General features: G+C 38.0%; 3 protein-coding genes across 3 annotated transcripts; 1 reads left to right on the top strand and 2 right to left on the bottom strand.

Annotated features, from left to right (window-relative positions):
• Window positions 1-9665: 9665 nt before the first annotated feature.
• On the bottom strand, window positions 9666-12215 carry BP5553_07613 (uncharacterized protein; the record flags this gene model as incomplete). The annotated part of the gene is made up of 3 exons (XM_032016236.1): window positions 9666-11786; window positions 11860-12067; window positions 12121-12215. 3 exons carry the CDS (start codon window positions 12213-12215, stop codon window positions 9666-9668), a joined length of 2424 nt encoding a protein of 807 aa, XP_031867467.1.
• Window positions 12216-12925: 710 nt separating this feature from the next.
• On the top strand, window positions 12926-13870 carry BP5553_07612 (uncharacterized protein; the record flags this gene model as incomplete). The annotated part of the gene is made up of 1 exon (XM_032016235.1): window positions 12926-13870. The coding sequence occupies one exon, from the start codon at window positions 12926-12928 to the stop codon at window positions 13868-13870; it is 945 nt and encodes a 314-aa protein (XP_031867466.1).
• A 456-nt stretch (window positions 13871-14326) lies between these two features.
• On the bottom strand, window positions 14327-15076 carry BP5553_07611 (uncharacterized protein; the record flags this gene model as incomplete). Its single annotated transcript, XM_032016234.1, has 1 exon — window positions 14327-15076. The coding sequence occupies one exon, from the start codon at window positions 15074-15076 to the stop codon at window positions 14327-14329; it is 750 nt and encodes a 249-aa protein (XP_031867465.1).
• Between the last annotated feature and the right edge of the window lie 81 nt (window positions 15077-15157).

The following is a 15157-nucleotide window of genomic DNA, read 5'->3' as shown; positions in this document are numbered from 1 at the left end:
CAATACTCGTTACACAGGCTATATATAGCTGGCGTGTAGCTGCTAGTGATAAGCTGCGCTCAGTATTAGCTAGGCGGGCTAGGTGTAGGAATGCCGATTTAGCTTGAGCTATTCGAATTTTGAAGTACTCTTGTAGGTGAGTTTTCAATCAAACCAAATGCCGAGCCACCTAACTAGCTGTTTCGGCTCAATTCGGGTTTGATCCGGCAGGTGTAGCTTGCTTGGCTTTACTAGGCCCGAAGTGGATTAGTTCGGTCTTTGCAAGATCAAATTGAATCGCACTTTTAGCTCTTTGATCAAATAGCCTAACTGCTTCTCTCTCTAATATTTTAATATTATTTTTCAGTTCCAGGAGAAGTTATAGGTGCCAGCGGATCCCACTAAGAGTGGTGGATATTGAAGTCTCCGGCTACTACAGTATTGGGGCCTAGGGCTCTAGGGTATAGTACCCGATTAACTGTACGTAGGTCCGAATTACCTAAATCCCGCTTGTTATAGATATTCAGGAGTTGAATAGTCGCGTTTTCTTCCGAAATATCTAAAACAACTAAATCTGGGTCGTTTGGTGAAGAATTAGCTATATAGCAAGAAGGCCTAAACTTTCTAGCTATATAAGCTAACGTACATGGCCGTAAGTGAGTTTCCGGCAGAATTTGAGTAAATCCAGAGTAGAGAACTGAACAGGTATTGCCTGGAACTAGCCAGGGCTCCTGAACAAGTAATATATCCACTTTCGTCTCTACAGCTAGCTGTAGAGTACTCTCCGTAGCTTCGGCGCTACAGTTCAGATTCACTTGTAAAACTTTAATACTATAACTAATTATATAATTCTAGTATTTAAGCCTTTAGTAGAACTTTTAGATTTGAGTGCTAGGAGTATTTCACAGGCTTTATCCATGGCCGCATGAGCTTCCTTGTAATTAGCACACTTGGGAGCTAGGTGTAAGTACTTTTTTCCTGTAGATTCGCAGCTAGGGCAATAGTGTTACTTAGTTGAGTAGCTTTTAGTATAAAAAGTACATATAAGAGCTTTTCTACAGTAGCTTTCCAAGTGCCTAAAGCCTAGCTACTTAGTATACTGTGTAGTTAGAGTAGTAGTATAGAGCTTTTCAATTTGTACATTTATCCCAGCTATATAGAGCTTATTTCGAATAGTTCTATTAGCTTCTTACTCTGTAGCAAAAGAGGGAGCTATTGAGCTAGTTAGCTGATTTTACTAACGTTCTTTAGACATAAGCTAATAAAACGTTCTAATTAAGTTCAGGCTAGTATTAAACATTTTGATCTTATCAATAATTAGAACTATATTCTCAGGGGTATTGAAATCGGTAGTAGGGATCCTGTAGATAGCTACTTTGAACTAAAGCTTATCTTTATATAGCGTTTAATTAGGTACTATATACTCCCAAATAGTTCTTTTTTCGATTAAGAACTCTGCTATATAGTTAAGTGTAGTTGTAATAACTAGATTCTTTTTCAGAGATCTAGTTACTGAAATAACTACAAAGCCTTTGATTCCTTTGTCTATAAAAGCTTTATTCAGGGCATTTCGGGCTACTAGTAGGGAGAACGAAGTAGTAGTTCTAGGAGTTTGTGTGACGATAAGCCTATTCGGGCTAGATTGTTCCGATTTAGGCAGTGTAGCTTGTTTAGGCTTTCTGCCAACTAAAGTCTATTCTTGGAATGTTTTCGGGGCTCCGGAGTCTTGATTTGCAACATTTGCAAAGGACAGTATAGTTAAGTTGTTCTTTAATGTCGAATTGGAGGAATTGGGAGCGTTTGGGCGTATAGTTAAGTTTTTACTTAACTGATCGGATTCAGGGGCAGGGCGGGTAAGGCCGGCGGCACGTGAGAGGCTACGTAACTTTGTTTCGAGTTGCCAAATAGCTGATTCTAGATTTGAGATCTGGGAAAAGATAATCTTAGAAGTTTTTTGAAAGTAGCTGTGTTCAGTAAATTCTCTAAAGACTTCTAAGAAGTCTAAGAGTTTAGACTGTTCGGTACAGGCTTTAGTGAAGCTGTAAGCTTCGATAATCAGGTCTCTAGCTTCGAGTATCGCTGTACTAGTAGTATAGGTGGAAGTGTCAGAGCTAGAAGCTCGGATAATTTCGAATTCGGAGTCGAAGTCGGAGTTGGAGTTTGAATTAGGCTAGTAGCGGTCGCTTACAGTATCCGGGCAGTTGGGACAGTTTAACGCCGGTACCCGACTCCGTGTAGCATTTCCAGGGGGTATAGTGACTCTGGGTCGCTTCCGAATTAGGCTAGGGACGAAAAAATTTTCGATCTCAGAGGCGGAAGCTAAAGAGTCGCTGGAAAGGAAGTCAAATTGAGGTTCAATAATAACAGATTAGATAACGTCTTTCGGAGACGCTGAAATTCGAATTACAAGTAGGTTAGAGCTAGGGCTAGGTGCTTGCTCTATTTCGTCCGAATTGACGAAGTACTGGGGCAGTGAAGAGGGCGGCAGCTCCAGAGGGGGCTCCTGGAAGAGCTCCTAGGGAGTCAATAGATCCGAACTCGATTCTATTTTACTCAACGTTTATATACGAATATATAAGACGATAAATAAAACGAATAGAGTGTTCTTCGAAGATATAAAGAGATTTTGGGCCGAAAGTAGAAAGTTGATTTTCGTCGAAAAATGTTATTTCATTTATTTGCTAATTTCAGTTATTTAAATAATTCCGATTTAGTAAATTTAGCTAAAGTTATTACTAAGTATTTTCAAATAATATAAACTAGTTTAATTATCTGAATATTTATATATATTTTTTTCGACAAAAATCAACTTCCTACTTTCGGCTTAAAATCTCTTTATATTTTCGAAGAATATTCTATTCGTCTTATTTATCGTTTTATATATTCATATATAAATATTAAATAAAATAGAATCGAGTTCGGATCTATTAACTCTTTAGAAGTATTTCTAGGAGCTTCCTCAGAAGCTTTTACTTTCTCTACTATTTTAGTATTTCGTTAATTCAGACGAAATAGATGTTACGAATACTAACTTTATAGCTTGAAGCTCGGGTAATGTGCAGCATCGCTACAGAGAACTATGAAGGTATGTAACGAGGTCATGTGACAGCAAGATCACAGGTCGGGAATCAAGTAATAGATAAAGGGGATAGTTGAAGCTATCTAACTATCTAGTTTATCCGATTTGCGAACGAATAGCTAGTGTTATCTATATTACCCAAAGAGTAGGAAGATTCTATATAAACGATATAATTTCTTTACTAGATAAAAGTTTCGTATTCAACTTAATTAATGAACTTGATTTCAACTTTGATTTACTAAAACTACTTTATTCTTGTAATTATTAAAAGTGATCAACCGACTTACTTTGCTATATAACAGAAACTTTATATAAACCGATTACTACTACAATAAATAAATTATCAGCAGACTATTATATTTTGAATACTCTTTTGCCGAAGTAAATATCTGATTACTATAGTTCTATAAACTCTATTATCTTTATCTACTAACTTCTTAGTAACAAACTTTCTTGCAATTCCAGCTTTAGTCCAAATAACTGTAAGATTTATCGACAAAGACTTCAAAGTTCCTCTTCCCGATTTATTCAAAGGAGAATATTCTAAAGTCAAAGCTTTTGTTATATAATATAAACTTTATATTAGATTTAATATTAGTCGTTTCAGCTCAGAAATCGAATAAATCTTCTAAGTAACTACTTTCTTGAAAGTAGAAACTTTCGAGTAGATCGAGTCTTTTTTAGAAGACTATATAAATAACAAAGTAACGAATAGATAACTTTCTACTTGTTATTCTACTAATATAAAAGAGATTTTTGGGAATTAAATAAGATTTAAGAAACGTTTTAATAGAGTTTTCGGAGATTTAAATAAGAAATATAATATAGTACGAATTCTTCGTAATTTTAGATAATGTAATTCAGCAGTTATCTAAATAGTAGAATTCTAGTAATATATAGAATATATAAAATAAAATAATAATATACTAATAGATTAATACTATCAAAGTTTCAAAGATTAAATAAAAAACGAAATCTCTAGAACTGATTAGCTAAATAACTTGATAGAACTTATCGATCTCGTTATCAAAGTCGATAATCGCTTTCACGAACAACAAATAGAAAAGTATAATAGTTACTTTTCTAGTCGCGACAAGAAAATAAACTAACTTAGAAGAAGTAATTACTAGTTATAATTTATAGAACTAAATGTTACTAACTGTTATATTAGCTTTTTTCAGGAAGAGAAACAACAACGAAGAGAAAAAGGATTATATTATAAATATAGACTTCTAGAATATTAAGTTATTTTCTATTGAAAAGAGAAATAGTAAAGTAAGAAACTTTAGAAAAGAAAGTCTAAGTAATTCAATATTACCCGACAGCTGAATACTATTTATCGTATTCTTTTTACCGAGGAAGATTTTGAGAATTTATATATTTACAACTAGTTTAGAACTATAGAAGTTTAGTAAACTTATATACTTTTACTATATTAAATAATAGAAGATTTGATTTTACCGATTTCTGAGAAAGAGACTGGAGAACTTGAAAGACTTAGTAAGTAAACAACTCCCGATAAAGACGTAGAAATAGAAACGATATTTCAAGAAAAAGAAGAATAGTCGTTATTCGAGATTACTAAATATAATAATATATAAAGAAAAGAAAACAGAGATATTTTCATACTCTTAAAAGTAACTATTAATAACAAGTTAGAAAAGTATCAGATATATTTAGTTATTTATATTAATATAAAAAAAGTTACTTTCAAAATAATAAAAACAGAGAAAGTTATTATCGAAAATATTAACTTGAGAGATAAACTATCTGAGTTAGTAGATATTTTAGAACTTGGAGATATATAAGAAGTTCTAACAACTAGACTTTACTAAAAGATCTAGAGAAAAGTAGTATTTATTCTGAATTAATACTACGAATATACTTAGTAAAACTTCTACCGACTAACAACTAATATATTCAGAATAGATATATTATATCGACTAATAATATAAGAAAATAACTACTAGATATAGAACGATTAGTTCAGAGATATTATAGTCTACGAACTATTATAAGACTCTTTTGAGCTGAATATAATCGGAAAGTAAAGTTATATAAACGTTGAAGTAATATTCAGAAAAAAGAAACTCAGAATAATAATTAATTCTAGAACTAATAACAATTATATTTCCTCTGTAATTATCGCTAAATTGAATATTCTATTTACTAGAATAATATTCTATAATTTACAAATAATAGATAGTATATAAATTAATTACAATAATAGAATAATTAACTAAAGAACTGTCTTTTCAAAACTAGAAACGAAAGATAATTATTTAGTAGATATACAATTCTACATTATATTAATAAAATAATATTAAGTTATTTTGGAAATAACTTAGATCTACGAATATAATTCTGAGATCGATTAAACTAACAAGACTTTAAAATTCAGTCGATATTATTATAAAAGTTCATAATAACTAGAAAGCTGGAAAGAAGTTAGTATTATTTCTTTTAATATACTAAAATACTTAGCCGAAAGTCTTCTATAGAATATTAGTCAAAGTAGTAAGAAGATCTTTATATAATATAAAAAATTCGAGAGATTATTCGAAAACCTAGAAAATATATATATTTTACTTGAATATTAACTATAAAACTACGAAATTAATCTGAAAAAAGAATAATAACTACTTTCTGAGAAATTATAATAATATTACTACGATATTACTAAGATGTTAGAAGAATATATATAAAGAATATTAAAGAAAAAATAGATTCGACTATTTAAATTACTAATAATATTAAATATATTAATAATAAAAAAGAAAAGAGATTTTAATAGAAGACTTTGTAATAATTTTTATAAATTAAACGACATTATAATATAAAACTAATATCTGTTACTTAATATTTAGTATTTATAGAATAGATTAACTAAAATAAAAATATTTATAAAAATCGATTAACGAAATACTTTTAATTTAATTAAGATTAAAGAAAAATATAAATAGAAAACTACTTTCTTCGTACTTTCAAGATTATACGAATATACAGTTATATTATTTAAGTTGACTAATATACTAGTAATATATTAATACTAAAACAATAATATTCTATAAGAATATTTAGACAAATTTGTTATCTGTTATTTAGACGACATCTTGATTTATTCCGGGAATATCTACGAATATAAGAAACATGTCTAATTAATACTAAAATGTTACGAACGCTAACTTTATAACTTGAAGCTCGGGTAATATATAATAGTATTACAGAGAATTATAGAAGTATATAACGAAGTTACGTGATAGTAAGAATCATATAACGTGATTATATAGTATAGATCGAGAAGATCTTAGAAATAAGATCGCGATCTACTAGATTGAACTCCGACTTCTGATATTTACTTAGATCTAAAAATAAAAAAGTTCTATATAAATAATATAATTTCTTTATTAGATAAGAACTTTGTATTTAACTTGATTAATGAATTTAATTTCAACTTTAACTTACTAAAACTATTTCATTTTTATAATTATTAAAAGTAATTAACTAACTTACTTTACTATATAATAGAAACTTTATATAAACTAATTACTACTATAACAAGTAAGTTATCAGTAGATTATTATATTTTAAATATTTCTTTACTAAAATAAATAAATTATTATAATTCTATAAACTCTATTATTTTCATCTACTAACTTCTTAGTAATAAACTTTCTTATAATTCTAGCTTTAATCTAAATAGTTGTAAGATTTATCGACAAAGATTTCAAAGTTCTTTTTCTTAATTCGTTCAAAAGAGAATATTCTAAAATTAAAACTTTTGTTATATAATATAAACTTTATATTAGATTCAATATTAGTTATTTCAGTTTAGAAGTCGAGTAAGTCTTCTAAATAACTATTTTCTTGAAAGTAGAAGTTTTCGAATAAATTGAGTCTTTCTTAGAAGACTATATAAATAATAGAATAACGAATAAACAACTTTCTATTCGTTATTCTACTAATACGAAAGAAATTTTTAGGAACTAAATAAAATTTAAGAAATATTTTAATAGAGTTTTCGGAAATTTAAATAAAAAACGTAATATAGTACGAATTCTTCGTAATTTCAGACAACATAGTTCTACAGTTATTTATATAGTAGAATTTTAGTAATATATAGAATATATAAAATAAAATAGTAATATACTAATAAATTAGTATTATTAGAACTTCAAAGACTAAATAAAAGACGAAATCTCAAAGACCGACTAATTAGATAACTTAATAGAACTCGTCGATCTCGTTATCAAAGTCGATAATTGTTTTTATAAATAATAAATAAAAAAGTGTAGTAATTACTCTTCTAGTTATAACAAAAAGAACTAACTTAGAAAGAATAACTACTAGCTACAATTTATAGAATTAGACGTTATTAGTTGTTATACTAACTTTTCTTAAGAAGAGAAATAATAACGAAAAGAAAAAAGACTATATTATAAATATAGACTTCTAGGATATTAAACTATATTTTATCGAAAGAAGAAGTAGTAAAGAAAGAAACTATAAAAAAGAAAGTCTAAATAACTTAATATTATCTGACAACTGAATATTATTTATTGTATTCCTTTTACTGAAGAAGATTTTGAGAATTTATATATTTATAGTTAGTTTAGAACTATAGAGACTTAGTAAACTTATATACTTCTACTATATCAAACAACAGAGGATTTAACTCTACTAATCTCTGAAAAGACTAGAGAACTTGAAAAACTTAATAAATAAACAACTTCTAATAAAGATATAGAAATAGAAACAATACTACAAGAAAAAGAAGAGTAGTTGTTACTCGAAATCACTGAATATAGTAATATATAAAGAAAAGAAAATAGGAATATTTTTATACTTTCAGGAATAACTATTAATAACAAATTAGAAAAGTATTAGATATATTTAGTTATTTATATTAATATAGAGAAAGTTACTTTCAAAGTAACTAAGACAGAAAAAGTCACTATTGAAAATATTAACTTAAGAGATAAATTACTTAAGTTAGTAGATATTTTAGAACTTAGAAATATATAAGAAGTTTTAATTATTAAACTTTACTAGAGAATCTAGAGAAAAGTAGTATTCACTCTGAATTAATACTACGAATATACTTAGTAAAACTTCTACTAACTAATAATTAATATATTCAGAACAGATATATTATATCGATTAATAATATAAAAAAATAACTACTAGATATAGAACGATCAATTTAGAAATACTATAATCTATAAACTATTACGAGACTTTTCTAAACTGAACATAGTCGGAAAATAGAGTTATATAAACGTCGAAGTAACATTTAAAAGAAAGAAATTCAAAGTAATAATTAATTCTAGAATTAATAGTAACTATATTTCTTCTGCGACTGTTGCTAAATTGAATATTCTATTTACTAGAATAACATTTTACAATTTATAAATAATAGATAATATATAAATAAATTACAATAACAAAGTAATTAGTTAGAAGACTATCTTTTTAAAACTAGAAACGAAAGATAGTTATTTAGTAGATATATAATTCTATATTATACTAACAAGATAATATTAAACTATTTTAGAAATAACTTAGATTTACGAGTATAATTCTAAGATCGACTAAACTAACGAGACTTTGAAATTTAGTCGATATTATTATAAAAGTTCATAATAACTAGAAAGCTAGAAAGAAGTTAGTACTACTTTTTCTAATATACTAAAACACTTTGTTAAAAGTCTTCTACAAGATACTAATTAGAGTAATAAGAAGATCTCTATATAGTATAAAGAATTCGAGAGATTATTCGAAAACTTAGAAAATATATATACTTTACTTGAATATTAACTATAAAACTACGAAATTAATCTGAAAGAAAAGTAATAGTTATTTTCTGAAAAATTACAACGATATTACTACGATATTACTAAAATATTAGAAGAATATATATAAAAAATATTAAAGAAAAAATAGATTCGACTATTTAAATTATTAGTAATATTAAATATATTAATAGTAGAAAAGAAAAGAGATTTTAATAAAAAACTTTATAATGATTTTTATAAGTTAAACGACGTTATAATATAAAACTAATATCTGTTATTTAATATTTAGTATCTGTAAAATAAACTAACTAAAGTAAAGATATTCACGAAAATCGATTAGTAGAATACTTTTAACTTAATCAAGATCAAAGAAAAACACAAATAGAAAACAGTTTTCTTTATACTTTTAGAATTATACAAATATATAATTATATTATTTAAGTTAACTAATATACTAGTAATATATTAATACTAGAACAATAATATTCTATAGGAATATCTAAATAAGTTCGTTATCTATTATTTAGACAACATTTTGATTTATTCTAGGAATATTTATAAATATAAGAAATATATTGTAACGGAGTAGAATGTACAGTCAAGTATACAGTAAGCAATCAAGCGCGTCGAGCCTTAGGTAGGTAAAAATGTGTATGTGTAAAGAAGCATGCTATTCTACAGTTGTTCGGCAAAGCGCACTTCATGTGCCCGGCCCCGGAAGAACTAAGCTCCGAAGAGCAGTTATCGTACACGTGACAGGTGGTAAGTCTGCCCCACTACATACGTCCCCCCCTAGTGTAGTCGGCCCCCGACTACATCACCATTTCGTCCGCTCCTACCCCCTCCTCACCCTCCTCCGCAAACAATAGCCCCTCGCCTCCTGCCTCCTCGAGTTCCTCATCGCCCAATACGTCAGGGTCCGGCACTACAGCTGGCATGGGAATGCCCAGTAGTTCGAGCCGTTCCTTGTAGTAATAGTACGACTTCTCTCCAAACACGCGCTTCTCTTCTTCCCTCACTGCCGCAAACGCCTCCAGAGCTGCCTTAATAGCATGCTCTCTCCACCGCCTAATAAATTCATGGGCCGCAGCCCTGTCCTTCCCCAGCAGGACATCCCTCTCTCTTACCACCGCCGGCGAGCTCCATCTTCTCCTGCATACAAGAGCATCTGATACCGCCCCGAGCCCGGCGAGCTCCACACAGGCTGGGAACCGGTAGGGGATAGCTCCGTATCGATTTGCCAACCCAGATGGCGTGGCTTTGGGGGCTACGAAGTCCCGGTGTGCTGTCGCCAGCTCCTCCCACGTCCCTCCCTCTACAACCTCCAGTGAGCTTTCGTCATCCTGCACCCCGACGAACCAGGGGAGCATAGTGCGGCGGATTTTTGTTGTGGGCCCGGTAGCTCCGTGCGGAATTGATGGCAAGGTAATGCGCACCTCTCCAGGTTGGCAGGGCGTCTTCTTCCATCTCACTCCCAACAGTTCCGAGTCTTCCTTGGTGAATAATTGGTCCGTAATGCGGTGGACGAAACCGGAAGTCTCTTGACCCCGCTCCTTTACCCTCTCCCACCACTCTCCGAGTCTGTGCTGCATCCCGGGCAAGATAAAGGTGCAGTTCTCTTCGTCTTCCTCGTCGAGGGACACGGTGCCCTGGATCATAGCCACCCCGCGCTTGTTCGCCAGCAGGTCCGGAATATTCAAATCTATATGGCAAAAGTAGGTCCCGTCGCCGGGAACACTATACTTCGCGTAGTATAGGTAACTAACCAGCCTCCAAGCTCGGTCGGGTCGCAAAGCTGCATACAACATGTAGTATGCCGGGTCCTGGCGCATCAGTTGCTGCGTCACCGAGAAAAACATGTTCCGGAGCCAGCCGATGTTTTTACGGCCGTTGATTTCCCGCAAATAGTGGAGGTACATGTTGAATTCATCGTATATTTCACTTCCAAGTGGTGAAGTGAACCACCACCCAAATAGGTCATGTATGACTGACCCCTCCGCTTGCCATCGTAGTAAAATTGTCGCATCCCAAGCACTCAAAATTTCTTCCTGGTCGAATTGGAAGCCTCCCGGCGCACGGTTGTGCATGAACTTATACGGCCCAAGGCCATCCGACGGGCGGGCAGGTCTGTTGGCGACACGAAACCATTGGAAGGTCTCTTCCTCCGTCTTCAGCTTGCCGATCTCCAGGCGTTTTTCGTAAAGTGTGCGAAGTCGCACCGCCAGATCTGCGTCCCCGAGTCGTTTAGTGCAGAGCCCCATGTAGCTGGCCATCATGCGGCCGTGGCGGTAGCACACTCTCTTATACGACACCATCTTGCCCAGAAGTTTCATACTGACTCCGGGTTTCATTAGGCGCTTGCTGACCACCATCGTTTGCCAGCTGGAAGGCACATCTTTACTGCAGCCGCACTTCCAGTCCCCGGGCGCCCCGGTGCTGTCGTCATCTTCGTCGTCGGCCATGATCCCGGCGACATCCTCCAGCTCCCCCCCCAGTCGTCCCAGCTCCTCCTCATCCACTTCATCCTCCTCGAAGTCGACAGCATATGTCGCAGAGGCGCTCAGCCTGGCCGAGCGTCTGCGCGCGTGGCCTTCGATTTCCCCCGCCGGGCAGGTTAAATCAACGTCACTGCCTTCGGCCGCGGGCAAAACCCCGCCAGCCGCCCCGCTACCGCTCGCCTCCTCCAGTGCCCCTTCGCTTGCATCCTCCCCCCCCTCCACGAAACCCCACCTGCCAATTCGCAGGCCCAGCTCCTTCAGCTTTGGTCGTGATGTGACCGCCACTTCCTCGGAGCTGCCCTTTCTGGCCGCAGCCAAATCTCCCGTTAAGACTTCCTTCTTGTTGGAAACTCCTCGTCGCAGGCGGCTCAGTCTGTTTACTACTGCGATATTGACACGCAGGATAGCTTCGTCGAAATTCATAATGTTGGCCAGCTGCCTGCACCCTGCAATAAAGTTGGCACTGTGGCTAGAGTTCTCGATCTATTGCTTTGCTTCGTCGCTTGACCAGTTCTTTCTCGTTGCATTGGACGTTTCCACTAAGCGGTTTCGACGGGCGCTGTTTTCTCGGATCACTGCGTGAACCTCGCTCCACTCCTCTGCGAACTGGATTTCCGATATATGGAGCCGGTATGTTCTGCTCCTTTCTACATGCCTGAAGACCTCTTCGATAAGCTCCCCGGACTTGCTGTGGTAACTCATCATCTGCTCCAGCACTTGTGCTTCAGCTTAGTATCTGTCCGGCGCTAGAATACTGTCCAAGAACAACTTAACCTCTTCCACATTTGTAAATCTCTGGCCACCTGCCAGCGCAGCTTCCTCCGCTGTCCCCGACATCTGCACATCTCTGCTCGAATTCTCCATCGTACGCGAGAGTGTATGTGATTTTAACTGGTATTGAAAGGTGAGATCTGTATGTACACGCGTGCGATGGCGCTTCTTGGGGGTGCTCTTCTTTGAATGCTAAACGGGCGAAAGTTTGTAAAAGTGGGCAGGCGCGTCTCTTTTTATATTCGTAAACAAACCGCTATTCTCCTGGCAATATCGTGTGAAGTAAACCGCTTGTTTGACCGCCGGCTTGTTTGTTTGTTTGCTCTATTATTTGCTCGCAAGGCGGCGTAAACAAAGGCGCTATTCTGCCAACAATAGCAATTCACTTACTATTGTTAGGAATCGAACAATAGGACCTTGGGCTCGCTTGCTATTGAGGGGATCGCTTACTATTACTATAAACCGAACAATAGGGCTGGAACAGTCGCTTTTCGAGACTGCAAGATATAAATACTTCGGCCTCCCTTATTCCTCTCTCTTTTCTTTTCTTTTTCTTTCCTATCGCAGTCACCCTTATAACTTCTGTAAGTGTTTGTGTTACACTTACGCCCTCCCTCTATTTTTCCTGCAGCTAACTGCTTTGGCACCTGCTGAATCCAGCTGTGTAACTCACACTCTTTCATATATCGCACCCATTCTCACTACCACCGTACCTCATTATCATAGCACCCCACGCCACAGCCCGCGCCATTTCCCGAGCCGAGCTGCTCGACCCCGCCCCCGGCACCGTCCATGTGCTTGACATGCATCGCGACGAGACCAACCATGGCCGCCAGCTGTCCGACTATGCGGTCGGGATGCTCTGGTACGGTTTGATTGAGAGTGTTATTACGCAGACAGACGTGTGTGACTTCCGGATGCACTTTCAGTCTAACCTGCGGTTCCGGGCCCCCCGCCAGCACCATGGCGCCGCTTTCCTTGGTCCCGACAGCCTCGTCGTCACCATTCGTGGCGAACCCATGAATGGCGGCGACGCCACCCTCGGCGTGTCTCCTCTCGGCGGCCAAGCCATCTTGGACCACCCTGGCTACCCGCAATGGATCTCGTCTCTCCTTTTTCGTGGTGGTGAGCGCTATAACAGTCTCTACCATGCAGGTGTGATGGCTGGAACTGTCCTTGGACCTCGCCGCCGTGCCCTTGCTTCCGCCGCCGCTCCCGCCTCGCCTGCTGCCGCCCCCGCCTCTACTGTTGCTTCCCCTGCTGCTGCTGCTTCTGCTCCCGCAGTTGCTCTTGCTCCCGCTCCCGCAGACTTCTCTGCTGCCGCAGCTGCTGCTGCTGCTGATCTCTCCGGCTCCGCTGTTTCTTCGCCCGCCCTGCCGTTCTTCACCCCGGGCACCTCCCCTCTGGTTCCTGCCGGTCCCGCGGCCGCTCTGCTTGCTGCTCCTGCGGCAGTTCCGGTCGCTGCCGCCGCCATTCGCTCCCGCACCCCCTCCCCCGATCTCCCCGCTGCTGCTTCTGGCTCGCCGGCCGCTCTGCCTGCTGCTTCTGCGGCTCGCACCCGCACCCGCACCCCCTCCCCCGAGCTCCCCGCTACTGCTCCTGGCTCGCCGGCCGCCGCCCAGGTCGAGGACCCTCGCGTCGCCTCAGCTATTGCTGTTCATAGCGCTCGCCGCGTCTCCCGTCGCCTTGCTGCCGCTACAGCTGCAGCCGCTGATGCCGATGCCCCCGCCTCTCCTGCTGTCGATTAATGATGCCAAGCATCATATGGTCTTGCGCTTACTTTCCTTGCTTTTTACAGGATATGAATAAATGAGAAACGATCTGCTTTTTACAAATGAAATTGTACGCGCTCTGCCTGTGACTAAATGTGATCTTCGCGCTGCATCTTGCAGCCGCATCCCCCCCCTTTTTAAATTAGGCCGCCTCGGCCTTGCTCTATCTGGAAAAAATCGAAAGAAATAAAATATAACGTATATATACGATAGAAGGTTGGAAAGCACAGCGCAAAGTACCTCTACGTGCGAAAAGAAGAAGCTAGGCGGTCCGCTAAGCCAGATGCGCGCGTGCCCCTCGATTTCCCCCGCCGGGCGGGTTAAATCAAGAGCATGCGCGAGCTCCCCCCTTTTTTGCCCTCGCTTATTTCTCGTTTAATCTATGACGACCGCGAACCTCCGCCTCTGCGGGATTTGCTCTCGCCGGCGCCTCTACCTCTCCATATCATCCGCTCTTGCCTGCTGTCTGCGTGTGACAGGCGGCCTTAGCCTCTCATCTTCGGGCCCTTCGTCGTCCCCACTTAAAGCATGCTCAATTGTCTCCTGCTCGGGCTCGGCTGCCTCCCGCTCGGGCCCAAAGTGCCCGGCATCAGGCGTCGCATCGCCCTCGCCAATCCCGCCTATTTCCACGGGCTCAAGTACCCCCCCCCTTCGCCTGAAAGCCTTGAGTCGGCGGCCCGCAAAGGTCCCCTTAAGCATAGTGCCGTCCAATTCTTCGAGCATGTACGTTCCCTTGTCCGGAAACGCCTTCGCAACCCTGAATGGTCCCAGCCACCTATACCCCAGCTTGACTCGCGATGACATATCTTTCTCCTGCAGCGCGTCATGAAGCAGTACAATATCCCCCCTCTTGATACCCGTAATACGAATCCGCCTAGTGCGGTCAAATTGCTCTTTGCCCTGGGCACGCATTCGCTTCTGCATTGCGGCGGCCTCCTCAAGATCGGCATCCCTGAGCTGAATTTGCCTCGCTCGCAGTGCCAGGAGGTCTGCTGTTGACTGTACATTTTCCCAGTCGAAGGTACGCCAGGTGGGGATCCTCGTCTCAATTGGCAGCGCAGCTTCCGACCTATGCTGAAGGTAAAATGGAGAAAAGCCCGTCGTCGCTTTGACAGTCACCCGATCCGCTAGTAATGCTGTTTCGAAGTTGTCTCTCCACAGGCCTAGCTCCCCGTCTGTCATTTTCGCTAAAGCATCAACGATAAGCTTATGCCCTCTTTCGATCATACTATTTGCCGGCAGGTTATAAGCGGAAACCACTAC

This window comes from Venustampulla echinocandica (genome assembly GCF_003357145.1).
Source record: "Venustampulla echinocandica strain BP 5553 chromosome Unknown scaffold_6, whole genome shotgun sequence".
In the NCBI taxonomy this organism is placed as follows: domain Eukaryota; kingdom Fungi; phylum Ascomycota; class Leotiomycetes; order Helotiales; family Pleuroascaceae; genus Venustampulla; species Venustampulla echinocandica.
The sequence above is the reverse complement of the archived record's forward strand: the minus strand, read 5'-3'. Positions and strand labels throughout refer to the sequence as shown.